At 34.6% G+C, this 13,662-nt stretch overlaps 2 protein-coding genes across 8 annotated transcripts; one reads left to right on the top strand and one right to left on the bottom strand.

Annotated features, from left to right (window-relative positions):
• Positions 1–1,657: 1,657 nt before the first annotated feature.
• Positions 1,658–7,524, top strand: LOC123201347. 6 transcript variants are annotated; one of them, XM_044616821.1, is made up of 9 exons: positions 1,658–1,802; positions 2,489–3,024; positions 3,766–4,157; positions 4,285–4,534; positions 4,715–4,880; positions 4,976–5,078; positions 6,090–6,221; positions 6,500–6,715; positions 6,824–7,524. In XM_044616821.1, the coding sequence occupies exons 2-9, from the start codon at positions 2,793–2,795 to the stop codon at positions 7,100–7,102; spliced, it is 1,770 nt and encodes a 589-aa protein (XP_044472756.1). In that variant the 5' UTR covers positions 1,658–1,802; positions 2,489–2,792; the 3' UTR covers positions 7,103–7,524. The 6 variants fall into 6 exon arrangements, with proteins under 6 accessions (XP_044472756.1, XP_044472776.1, XP_044472746.1 ...); XM_044616841.1 differs by lacking the exon at positions 1,658–1,802 and adding an exon at positions 1,808–1,868; XM_044616811.1 differs by lacking the exon at positions 1,658–1,802 and adding an exon at positions 1,821–2,125.
• A 71-nt stretch (positions 7,525–7,595) lies between these two features.
• On the bottom strand, positions 7,596–12,488 carry LOC123201333. 2 transcript variants are annotated; one of them, XM_044616798.1, is made up of 3 exons: positions 12,157–12,488; positions 10,034–11,994; positions 7,596–8,488 (listed from the first exon to the last, which is right to left on the bottom strand). In XM_044616798.1, the coding sequence occupies exons 2-3, from the start codon at positions 11,627–11,629 to the stop codon at positions 8,102–8,104; spliced, it is 1,983 nt and encodes a 660-aa protein (XP_044472733.1). In that variant the 5' UTR covers positions 11,630–11,994; positions 12,157–12,488; the 3' UTR covers positions 7,596–8,101. The 2 variants fall into 2 exon arrangements, with proteins under 2 accessions (XP_044472733.1, XP_044472725.1); XM_044616790.1 differs by having other exon boundaries at positions 10,034–12,009; positions 12,157–12,478.
• Positions 12,489–13,662: the final 1,174 nt, after the last annotated feature.

Here is a 13,662-nt window from a genome sequence, read left to right as displayed (position 1 = left end):
TCGATGACCGTGCCTAGCATAATTATCGAAAGGAGGAATCATAGGAGAGGAAAAGTCCCCTGAAGGTCGCCGAGAGAAAGAAACGGCACCGAAAAACTAACTCTGAAAAATTGAAAACTCTAAGGGAGAAAACACTGTTTTTTAAAACTTGGGTCGGGAAAAATTGTTCGTTTTAAAAATTTTAGGAGGAAAAATAAGATAAATTTTTCAGGGATTAGAGTTCCGTTAAATTTAACAGCCCATGGATGGATAAATGATATTTTCAAAGTTAATAGAGAAAAACTAGACAAAAACGCATACTTTGGGTGGGAAATAGTCGTTTGGCCTTTAATAAATGACAAAGTGTGCTTAAATATTTTAATGAAGTCTACGCAATTATGTATATTTATAGAAGGTGCGTTGGGCACGTAGGAATAAATGAGATTCAATAACGCCTGTATTAGATTGAATAAATTTTTTAAAATGAATCAATGAGCAAGATTGTAAATAATTTTGTAATTATCAAGATTCAAATTATGATCAAGGTCCGAGCCAACACGGCCAACAAATTTTGGGTATGACTAAATCCGCTACGACACATAAATATGTACAGAGTTTTATTTTAATTAAATTGATTCGATGTGATTTAATTATTTTAAATTATTTTAATTCGAATTTAAATTAAAAAGATTTGTTTGATTGTAAATATAACTTAAATTTGAATCAAATATTTTTTTATTTAAACTGAATTTAAATTACTTTTAATTTTGATTTATTAAGTTTAAACTAAATTTAAATTAAATTATTTTTTATTTAAATTAAATTTAAACAAATAAATATTCTGATTTATTCAATTATATCCACTCTTAAATTTGTATATAGTATCAAGGTCCATAAATGAATGCGCTTGCGGAACAAACGACACCAATTTTGATATGATTTATTGCTTGCTCTATTCCAATCTGTATAACGAAAACATTTTAATTATAATTATTATTTTTAATTATAAAATTTTTTATTTAAATAAAATTATTATTTTAAAACTGAATTGGGTACACTGAAGTGATAAAATCCTAAATTTAGTAATACATCCTGAGCCCAAAATAGAACAGGTCAAAAGTTTGACCTTATATTGCGCATATAAATTTCTTGATACTTGTGTAACCTCACATTTGCGCCTCCATTTACCGGACTAATCTACAATTATTTAATCACGAGACGTCGCTTTGGCAAGAGGGCATGGGTAAAATAAAAATGCTTGATAAATTTATTATTGCCAAGTTGTGGGGCTACATGAAAGTACACGTGTCAGTCAAGAATAGAGACCATCCAACGCCGTGGATGGACCAGAGAAGGTGTCACGATTCTCAGATCATATCCCAACCACTTCCCCACCAAATAAATTTGGTTGTTTTAAAGCGCCCCACATTTCCCGAAGCCACGAATAAGATAAAGCCAAATCAAAGTTTCATTCTTTACTCAACAGTTAATAGTATTCACTGATCAGAAAGCACCTTCTTGTTTAATAATTTCACCACTTCACTCGCAAAACAGCTTCCTTAATTTTCTTTTTTTTGAAATGACAGCCAGGAATGATGATGACTTGAGAATTGGGACTTGACAGTGAAAAGAGAAGACGATGACAGGACTTGAGTGGCCTGCACTTCAAATGGGGGGACCCCACTTGGGCAGGAATATTTTCTGAAATGGGTTTCTTTTGTGAACTGCAACAAGTGACACGAAAATCTAGCTGCGGATAAAATTAAGTGACAAAAAAAAGCTCCTTTTATTTCTTGAGAAGCCAAGCTAAAAACGTACTTGGGGTTAGTCTTTTAATGCATTTTTCTTTGCCTGTCTCTCCTTGTGGCGGTTCATGGTTTTGTGCCAAAGTAATGAAACTTGGTTACGGAGTCATTTATGGGTTCATTTTATCGCTGCATTTTCTGTCATTTCTTAAGTTATAGAGCTTACAGTTTGGAGCTTTCTGGCAACTCGCCTTTTGTGGCCATTTTTTAATCATTTGGCTTTGGTTATCAACTGCTTTCTTAAGGCTAACTGGGGTCGGCATATGTTTTTGTGCATGTTACTATTGAATGGGATTCTTAATTATGATAATTCGGATTAGGATCCAGTTACGGCTGTGACTGTGAGCTCTTTTCTTTAGCTTCTTCTAGTTCAAGCCACTTTGATATTTTTAGGATGATCATGTTATAGTCAACTTCTGTTTTTTTACGTAATTTTCTCTCTGCTTTAGCTGAAGTTTGTCCAAGGGACTCTTTACTTTCTATGTTCGTTTCTTTTTTTCTTTCTTTCTTTTTTTTTTTCAAAGATTGCCTTTATCTTTCCGCTGGGTTCCTGTAAGTTTAAATTTTGTTCCTTTTTCTGTTCCAGAAATCTTTTAACAACTCTAATAAATTCTGACTCTGTTTGTATGTTTTATGTCTAATTGTAAAGTTAATTTTGATAGATTGTATAGAATTTTGATTTATCTTCTCCTTTTTTTTTGCAGCTGGAAGGAAGATAGAAGTGGATCAGCAATTATTTAAGTATTTTTAATGTGATTTTTATGGTTGAGAAGTCGAGAGAAAATATTTTTCATATTTTTGTGTCTTGGAATAATTAGAGATAAATCCTTTTTCAAGCATTTGCTAAAGATGAAAGTCCTAAAGCACAAATAGAAAAAGAATTGAATGTAGTTTCATGTGACTGAAGTTATTAGTTAGCAAGCCAGAAAAAGTTTCAAGGAGAAGGCTAGAAGAGGCTTTTTGAGGTTCTTTACTATTTTAAGTACCTGACAAATTTTGGTGAACAAGATGGAGGCAGTGAACCAGAAGTCTATTGAAAGAGTTGTATCACAGAGAGCTCTGCAAATGGGGAGTTCATTTCCTTGTCAAATTTGTGTTGTGGGTTTTCTCTGTGGAGTATGCCTCACCTCTCTGTTTCTTGCTACTCTTACTTCATTTGGTAGTTTTGAGTTTGGGGGAATTTCATTGTCTTCCATATCAATGGGAACTCCACCTGGGAATTCAAGTTCAGAAATTATCAGTAAGTGAAATTATTTCTTCTTTGTTCTTGATTTGGCGAGTTTTCTTTCATTCTTTCTTCTGCTTATTTCTGCTTTGTGGTTGTGTGCAATCTTCAATTTGGTTCATTTTTTCAACCTTTCCTGAGAAAATTTCATCACCTTAATTACTTGACTAAAGAGGAAAGAAATGACATTCTGAAAAATTTGAGAAATCTTTGAAGCTGAATAAAAGGTTAGTGTCTCAAAAATAATTTTAATTGGGTTTCAGTCAATATTAAGCGCAGTTCATGGCTGTGAGATTTAATTAAAAAATATATATATAGGGAAGGGAATGATCAAAGAGTGTGTTCAAAGTAATATAAAGTCAAGAGTAATTAATTGATTACATTTATACTTTACTTCTGTAATTGCCTTTGACTTGATTTGCTAGATCATACTTCATGCTCATTGGTCCAACACACAAGCTTTGCTAGATTTGCTTATTATTGAAGTTAATGCTTTTACTTTTAAACTAGTGAATGGAAAAAACATTTTTTTGGCTCAAAAGCAATCAGAATTGGTAATGAACGTAGAGATAAATCGGAGAAAATTTTTAGGCTTTTGAAACTATTTTTACTTCATATTATCTTTCAAGTCATCCTCAATATGATTAGTGGTTATAGATGGATCATTGATTTGCATTGGAAAGCTTCATTTCTTACTGATAACTTGTAATGCTTTGCTTTGATTCTTAAAAGGAATTTTCTTGACTTGCATTGTAGATGTGGTTACAAGTACAGATTGCAAATTTAAATTGACAGAAAAAGAGAGATGGGTCGATTCACATCGAAATGAAAGAGAAGCTGAAGATGAGAGAGTGTCCCTATTATATTCAGCTTGGGGTGCTTTACTTACTGAATCAGCAATTGAAGAAAGAGAGTTTTCAAAAAGGTTTGGACTGGAAAGATCCAGTGTGCCAGAACCTCCTCATTTTGAGGACTGCAAGTTGAGTGCACGAGTAAATACACGCCGTGATACCCAATCTGAGAATGGGGACTTCCCTCCTTGGACAAGTTGGAAGGGACTACTGGACACGTATCCCACATCCACAGCCAATGAACAAATTAAACATTTTAGGCAGCGTTCCATTTTAGAAGGCTCTTATCCTCCTTGGGTATGTATTTGATTTACACAATTGAATCACAATGCATGTCGCAGCGATACTTGGAAACTGCAACATTTATGTTTGATGTATGTGTTTAATATTTATCATGCATTTTAAATATGTGAGCTTTTCGCAGATTACAGGGTCTGATGAGGAAAATTATCCCCTTACTAGGAAAGTGCAACGTGACCTGTGGGTCCATCAGCATCCATCAAACTGCACTGATCCTAATATAAGATTTCTTGTAGCTGACTGGGAAAGATTGCCTGGGTTTGGTATGGGGGCACAGATTGCTGGAATGTGTGGGCTCTTTGCTATTGCAATCAATGAAAAAAGGGTCCTTGTCACAAATTATTTTAATCGGGCTGATCATGATGATTGTAAAGGTATATGGTGACAATCTAGCTATAAATCTCTGTAAGCCCTTGTACCAAAGGGTTTCAACCCAAAAAAAGTAGAAAAAAAGTATAATTTCCTCAGACATCAAAGTGGTGAAAGATTTGGTTGAGAAAAAGGCTAACAATCATTATTTTACCGGGGACTTCATATGTTCACTGTTTTTGCAGGTTCATCTAGATCAAGTTGGTCTTGCTATTTCTTTCCTGAGACCTCACAAGAATGTCGAGACAGGGCATTCGAGCTTATGGGCAGTAAAGAGGCATGGGAAAAAGGAATCATAACAACAAAAGACAATTATACTTCAAAGGCAATATGGGCTGGAAGGACTCCTAGGCAAGTGATTACATGTTTAACCAGTTTCTACTAAAAAACTTTTGTTAAGTTGCCATTGGAGGCCATTGATATATTAATTTCAATATCTTTAACAGGGTATGGGGTGAACCTTGGAGTTATTTGCAGCCCACAACAGAAATAAATGGCAGTCTTATCGCCTATCATCGCAAAATGGATAAAAGATGGTGGAGAGCACAGGTGCCCCACAGAATTCAGCTGAAAATGAGAATTGTTTCTAAAGTTAATTATATAATACAATGTTTAATTGAACAACTAAAAATGGATTGCATTATTAAATATTCTATATAAAATTAATGATTTAAAAATTTAATAGGGATAGTATACATTTATGTCAACTCATCAAATTTAAACCATTAGATTGATTTATGATTTAGTGTTACAAATTTATGACAACAATTCAAGTTGACATAGCCTAAGCCATACTTAAATATTTAGATGTGAATGAAGTTATATTAACTTAAACTTTTTCTTAAATTGTTAACCCAAATTTAGGGTTTATTCATTTGCAAATCTTAATTGTTGAATTGATGTGAAAAATACATACCTTTAACTATCCTTTTAAAATCATTAGATTAAGAAAAATGTTATGTAAACACACTTTTAAATGCACAAATGATGTGTCATCATATGATTGAGCGTTATCTTTATTTTTAATTCAAAATCATTCAATCATATGATGACATATTAACTGTGTACTCAAAAGTGTGTGCGCATAGTCTTATTGTTAGATTAAAATGCATCAATGATCCTAAATTTTTGTCAACAATTTAAGCCAGAGTTTAAAGTTACTTTAGGCTACCCTTAGTGTATTTTGTATTATAATTAAATTAGCTTTAACATGAATTGATATAATTTGTTCCTTACTAACAAGAACCTAGTTTAGTATATATATTCTCAAATTTAGTTGGCATTTCCCAAGTCATGGGACAATAGAATATTTATATCTAGTACATTCTGTACTGTCTATTCTAATCTCAAGAATTAATCTAGTCTAGTTGTGCCCAACCAGCCAACAAAATGCTCATGTATTTTGATCCTACTGTCATTGGATTTTTTAAATTGCGGATCTCTTAGGGCATTTTTTTTGGCTATTATATATATATATCTTTGAGGAACATTTCCTATAGTAAGCAAATGGGATTTCTAATGGTGATGATGTGATTCACAAGTTCTTCACATTACTGTCAGGCAGTACGCTACTTAATGAGATTTCAGACTGATTACATGTGTGGTCTGATGAATGACGCTCGCCATGCTGCATTTGGGAAGGAAGCTGCAAAAATGGTTCTTGCAAGTCTTCCCAGAGAATGGCCAAAGGTTGTAAGTCTTTGACCTCTGCAATTTTGTTTGCCTGTCTTTTAAAGGAAAGGCAATTTTATGTCTCATGCACTTGAAAGGTTTTTTCTACACTGGTGCCAAAAATTATTAAACAGATTTCATGATCACAAATAACTATTACCTTTTTTAATGGGAAACCAGTAACCTATTTAACCCAGATCTCATTGCAAAATCTACAAGAAGTTGCAAGGATCATGTTGAAACTTATTCTAAGAAAAATAATTTAAAATAATTATCTTCAATGAATTCTTTAATTGCAGGATGTGATGAACAACTCAAGATCTGATATAGAAGAATTTGTATGGTCAAGTCACAAGCCATGGATCCCAAGGCCACTGCTAAGTATGCATGTGAGAATGGGGGACAAGTCATGTGAAATGAAGGTGGTTCAATTCGAAGAGTATGTGCGTCTTGCTGTTCGTGTTCGAAAGCGCTTTCCACATCTCAACAGCATTTGGCTCTCCACTGAAATGCAGGTTAGCATTTGCTACTTTTTCTCTCTCTCTACATTAGATATAGTATTTTAGTTTGTCTTTCCGATACACTATCTTAATCTTAAATATCAATGATCTTATTACTTTCAGAAAGTTGTTGATAAAACAAAACAATATCCCCATTGGAATTTCTACTACACAAACGTGCCACGTCAAGTGGGAAACATAACAATGGCAAAATATGAAGCAAGTCTTGGTAGAAAAACCAGCACAAACTATCCCCTTGTAAATTTCTTGATGGCTACTGAAGCTGACTTCTTTATTGGAGCTTTGGGTTCAACATGGTGCTTTCTTATTGATAGTATGAGGAATACTGGTGGAAAAGTAATGGCCGGATATTTGAGTGTCAATAAGGATCGATTCTGGTAGAAATGAATATGAACCATGGAGTTGTACAGCTGTGTTTGAAATTTGATTCAGACCTCTTCAAGACTGCTAAAGTCTTAAGAACCCTAATACCTCCCTTGGTGGTTGGCCAAAACATTTGTGATGACAGTACAGTACTGAGGAGTGGGGAGGTTACTTGGCATCTCAAAGCTGAATCTAATCTATTCTTCAGCTGAAGTAAGAATTCCGGTAGATTTATGAGGCAAGTTGAGCGCGGAAGCCAATTCTCTGATACCATGGGAAATCATTTTATCTGTTTGTGGGTTGGTAGACACTTCTTGTATATTGTTTGTATTGTACATGCAATCTAATGTAACATATATGTAACTAAAATCACCATATCCAATTTCGTATCTCCTGGAAACCATCTTCAGCTAAGAATAAATTCTCTCTTATAAGAATAATTGGCAGAACTGGTGCAACTCGTATGAAAAAATTGTTCATGGAAAACAATTCAGAAATAAAAGCAAATATGTGTTATGTAATCAAATTCTTCATTTTCCTTGAAAGAAACTAAAAAGAAGAGGGTATTATTGGCTACAATCTTGAAAAAGGAATACCAAACACAAAACTGTAAATTTGATGTTCACTGACTAAGATACAACATTTTTCAGTCTAACCGAGACTAAAATGGAAACAAACAATTAACAAAACGAGGGGATCCTGTTCCTCACCAATTTCACATCACATGACAATACAACAAGTGATCGCGTAAACATTATCTGGTAAATCCTATGCCAGACAGTGCTAAAATTAAGAATAAATGTCAGATGGGCACAGGAAGCAGCCTTAGCTCCTCCTTTCCCCGCTAAGTGGGTTGAAACCGAACAACCTGTATAGAGAGATTCCCTGTGCAACTATTCTTTCGCATCTTCAGTCAACTGATGCCTCTTATCACCACCTGTGTTTAAAAGTACATATTGATTTCCTATGCGATTATCACCACCTGTGTTTAAAAGTACAAAGAGATTTCCTATGCGATTATTCTTCCACTTCTTCACTTGCCTGATGTACCCCATCGCCACTTTTCGCTGCCGCTGCCTGTTTCCTGTGTTTCTTGCTCTTGGCTTTCTTGGCTTTCATGCGGCGCTTCTTCTCATTGGCATCAACCCAGGTATAGTCAGATGGTATCAGGAAAGGATCAATATCATCCTTATACTGGTGACTATCACTATCACTTGACTGGCCACTGCGACTCCCTTTCATCCATGAAATCCAAGAGGAGGATCCTTCTGATTCTTTTGACTTGGAATCCTGGAAATGTGCTGGGCTGGAGAGAGGGGTTGAAAACTCCTCCAGTGGCTGCAGCTCCTCAAATTTTGTAAAAGTAACAAGGACCCGAATAGTTGGAACAATAGGGATAGCAACCTGCACAAGGGAATATCAAAGATTATCACAATGTTCAAAAGAGTGTCTAAAGCACAAAAGATTAAACGCAATATATTCTTTTAGAGGACTGGTTATACAATTGGCATAAGATGAACAAAAATTCAATTAAACTGTATTTATAGTACAACAATTTAGTAAATGCCAGTTTCATGGAAAATTATCCAGAAGCATTATATTAGTATGACATGAACACAACTCAACTTCATAACATCAGGCATTTAAACACAGATCACCACCCATTAGACAGGCACAATAGTTCACACTTCCACGATCATATATAAAACAATCATCATCTACTATACAAATAGCAATTAAAGACAAACACAGCATGGAATACTGATAAGCAACTGCATTCTCCTACAAGAGAAACTATAACCATCCAAAAAGGAAACAGAGTTTTTACTTTTATGTGTGAGAGGAATTTTTTACAACTAGCTGCAATTACCATGGATTTCCTAAAATATTTGCACACACATTACAAGGCATAAGTAGATATCAAAGTTCATAAAAATTATTTTTTAATGCATCAGGCAAAGCCAGACCAAGCCAAAAGCAGCTTATCTGAAACCAGATCAATTATCTATAATATAAGACATGACTTGATCTTAACAACCAAAACGAAAACAGAGCTAACTACCAACAAAAATATAGTTCTGACTGGTCCAAGCTTTATTGGGCAAATACAATTCTTAGGCATGAGGATACAAATTCAGAGGTCCCCACTCCACTTCCTGAGCTATGAAGTCACAACATTCATTAAGTTTGCATCTGACTACAGTAATATAATTATTGAAACTGACCTAAATAGCTCTTGAAGCATGCATATACTGTATTGTGACAAAGGATGATAGAAGGAACTGCTCATAGCATCTATCTAATGCTAGGCCAGAATGCCTGTAGCAACCAGGACACTGGTCAGACGTGAGTACAAATTAAGATGTGGGAACACTGATCCAGAAATAGCTCAAACTCGAATTTATGTGTCAAAAATTAACATTTGGGTAACTGGACTCGTGAGAACAAAAGGTAAAGGTCTCCAGCAAAGAGATGAATATGGATTGATGTTTATCATGCAGCTGAGTAGAAGTTGCTCCTGGCTTTGCCCAAACCAAATGCACAGTCCATATTAAAACCATAACAAGAAGCTTTCAACCCCAAAACTAAAAGTTAAAGCACCTACCAGATCTAAGATAACTTCAAGCACAGATTCATTTGTCTCCAGTCCCAAGACAACTTTTTTTCAACTTTAGAGGAACAGACTCATCTTAAAACCACTTAGCTTATTTATCAATAATCCTGAACATTGTTACCCAGAAAAACAGATGGGATAAAGCACTGCCCTTCCCAAAAAGGTAATAATTGTAAATAATTGCATATAAAAAAAACTATATAACTTGTTTATGGAACAAAGCAGTCAGGTTAGCCGTGATAAGAGCAGCAGACAGCAAGAGAAACATACGAGAGGATAATTACGAAATCTATCATACTTAAGATAAACATAAAAGATAATACATCCCAGGTTACCTTGACAGGAAATGTTCCATGCGGCAGCTTGGTGGTCAAAAGCTCCCTAAGTCTCCTAACAGCCTTAACCTTGTTGGCTAATATGTCAAGTAAAGGCAGGAGCTCATCTGTTTTTAGAGGAAAATCTGGTGTCAACCAGAGGACAGGTCTCAAACCTTTTTTATATTCGCTCTCATTCTTAGATTCACCAATGGGTCCTTTCTTCTTTTTCTTCTTGCTGCTTTTGTCCTTTCCCTTCTTTAAATCACCCACATCCTCCCTCGGATATTCAGATGAAGATTTTTGATTAGCAGCTGGCTTCTGGTTGCTACCTTCTGGTGCCAACTTTGAGAATTTCTTCAAGAGTTTTGAATCCTCGGGATCATCACTGTTATTCTTGGTACCTTTCTTGCTCCAACCAAACCAGCTCTTCTTTTCCTTAGCAGCAGTATCAGTTTCACCATTTTCATAGGGGCCTCCCAAACCATTTTCTTGAGACCCAGGGACCCCATGTTCATCATCCTCACAAAGACCATCCGAGTTTCCCGTTCGAAGTGCAGAATCCAATTGTATCCTTTCCTCAGCCGTCAATACATCATCAAACTCATCATTATCACCACCATTTGCCAACCTTTCTTCATCTTCCACGGCAAAAAGTTCTTCATCAGTCATAGCACCCGGAACCCGCCTTGACTTCACACTAACCATCACATGAAGCATATCATAAACTCTGGCCTTCCAATTTCCAACCATCTCAGTTCTCTCTTGTCGCCTCCAATTCAAGTGAGGAACAAGGTCAGCCTGAGTGACATCAATGCCAGGTCGATACATATTAGTTTGAGACATCAAGGCCACTTCATGGGCAACTTCTGATTCTGTTGGCTGTGCACCTGCCCCTTCTAAAGCATTTGTGACTTCTTTCTCCTTATGTGAAAGAACAATCAAAGAACCAGGTGGCAAAGTTACATTACCATCCTCTGAGGTATAGCCCTCTCCTAAAAAGAGAAATGTTTGGTCCGACCGTTGAATGCGAAAGCCATCAAATCCAGCAAGGGTCATATCTGCGCGGAGATTGGATCCACGCTTCCAAATGCGATAAGTATCTGATGGGGCAATGCGACCAATAAACGGAATGACCGAGCTTTCAAAATGAAAAGTTATCTCCATGTAAAAATCACGGATACGATTTGCTGAGGCAACAATACGTGGAAGTCTTCGACACCATTTTGCCCAGGCAAAAGGCTGATAATGCCTAGCAATAATCATAGCTATTGACTCCTCTCTTGAGCAAACAGCTTCTTGCAAAGCACTCCAACCATTCTCATTCTGAAGGCTCCAATCTGCCCCGGCCGCCATCAAAATCTCTGCAGAGATTGGATCCCGCAGTCTAACTGCAAGGTGCAAAGGGGTTTCACGTCCAGGAACATCCCGCCGATCAATGACAGCCGAGACAGCATCAGCTTGGAGCTCAGCAGCAACAGACTCCTCTTCAGTATTAACCTCCCCAGCCTTGGCAAGCCGTGGGAGGTTAGCAACAATGTGCTTCAAGGAAGCATAGTCTCGGCGTGCAACTGCCAAATGAGCAGGACTATGGACATATTTGGTGAAATCTTCCATTGATTTTTTTCCCCAATTCACTTTCTAACTCACTTCTAAACGATAATTTCTCCCATTTTTGTAAAGCAAATGAAAAAAGCTAAAAAGCTAATTCTAATGAAATCCGCTATAGTTCTATCCTCGATACCAAGATTAGGGTTATAATCAATCTAACTGCAAGAACTTAAACAGCCCTTAAAAATAAATCAGTAACGTCTCAAAAGGTTAAGATTCACACAACTGCAATTAAAAGACTAAAGCTGTGTTATCTTCTTCGTATTCCTCAACTTTCTTTCCTTTTCTCAGCTCCCAAACGCTCTTATCACACTTCAATTGCCTGACTTTGAGCTCCACAGGATGCACTTGAGCTTCTACAGAGCTCAAATCTGCAAAAATTAAAACTAAAAAAGGAAATTACAAATAAGTCCAAATTTAACAAAAAAAGCATTTAAAAACCAAATCAAACGATCATTTTCTTTTCTTTTCTCATTTTCTTGGCCTCAATTTTCGCAGGAAACAAACAGAAATTACTGACGACAAGAAAATACCTGAGAGAGGAGGCGAATTTGAGGCGATCGAGTGAGTTAGTTGGTGATGAAAGTTTAGATTGATTCAGGTTCAAAAATTTTCAGGTAGAGAAAGAGAGAGAGAGAGAGAGATAGAGAAGGAAAATAATCAGACGGTTGGTGATAAAATGGAATAGGAGATCTAACGGTCTGTATGTTGCCTTCACTTACTCCAACTCCACCATTACTTTCTGACTCAGACTCGGACTCGGTTGTTTAACTCAGATCTCTCTCTATCTCTATCTGTGTCCGAATATTTTTTCTCGTTGCGTCTCTTCACCTTTTCTTTTCTTTTTTTCATTTTTTCACTCTCCCTGGCCGTTTTAGAGCCAGAGAATGCTTTCGCCTGTGTTTTGAGTTAAATTACTTATATGCCATCAACCTATTTTTTAAATAAATATTTTCCCTAAATTAGTTTAATTTATTTCTAAATAGAATGAAAATTGTTGATCTTTATATTTATTAATTATTTAATAAATTACTTTATTATAATTATGCTTTATATCTAACAAGTGAAAAGTCGATTATGACATCAATATTATGCAGAAAGGATCAAGTCTATTACAATATGGAGGAAAAAGCTATATTTTTTATTTTTAAAATTATAAAGATTAAAATAATAATAATAATAATAATTTAATTGTAATTTTTATTTTCCAGTTTTATTTTATATCGATGAAATTAATGTTAAAATCTATTTTGTTGGAAACTGATTAAATTACATTTGTGCCCATCGTTACGGGAAAGTAATTAACTCTCAGACAAAATTTTGCTTTTTATGAAATAATTCATTTAAAAAGGAATTGATTAAATTTTTTTAAAAAAAAAAATGTGCAAACACATAATATCTATATTTTTAAAGAGAAAACAAGAGAGAATGCATTTCCTCTGAATCCAAATATACATAAATATTTTTTTATAATTTATGGGCATAATTTTTATTATTATATATTAATAAATATTTTGTGATTTAATTATGAATAAGGATTCGTAAAGCTTACTTAAAGATAAATTAATGTGTGTAAGAATGATTAGTGCATGGATTATTACTAATTATTATCTTATATCAATAACAATAAAATTATACATATTTATTTTAAGTAAATAAATAAATAAATATTTAATATGTGTTATGATATAATTAAATAATTATCATAATTTATTATTTTTATAATTCTAGATTTGACCACATTTATTTACTTTTTTTTTTTCATATTTTTATAATTAATTATTTAAAATTTATCTTTTCTAAAATCAATTCTTGGGTATATACTATATCCTTGCATACAAATCCTATTTATGCTCAAATGATTAACACTTGGTCTCGTTCTCGCATATCAAATAATCGGTTTGACATTTATCATAATCGATCATTTAAAAAAGTAACAATAACTAGTTAGATATTTACATCAATTGATCACTTTTATAATTTTTTTGAATAAAATTGTTACAATGAGATCGACATAATTATTAAAGGCTAGTAGACCC

Source organism: Mangifera indica, chromosome 2, assembly GCF_011075055.1.
Source record: "Mangifera indica cultivar Alphonso chromosome 2, CATAS_Mindica_2.1, whole genome shotgun sequence".
In the NCBI taxonomy this organism is placed as follows: Eukaryota; Viridiplantae; Streptophyta; class Magnoliopsida; order Sapindales; family Anacardiaceae; genus Mangifera; species Mangifera indica.
This window is presented reverse-complemented; position numbering and strand designations above follow the sequence as displayed.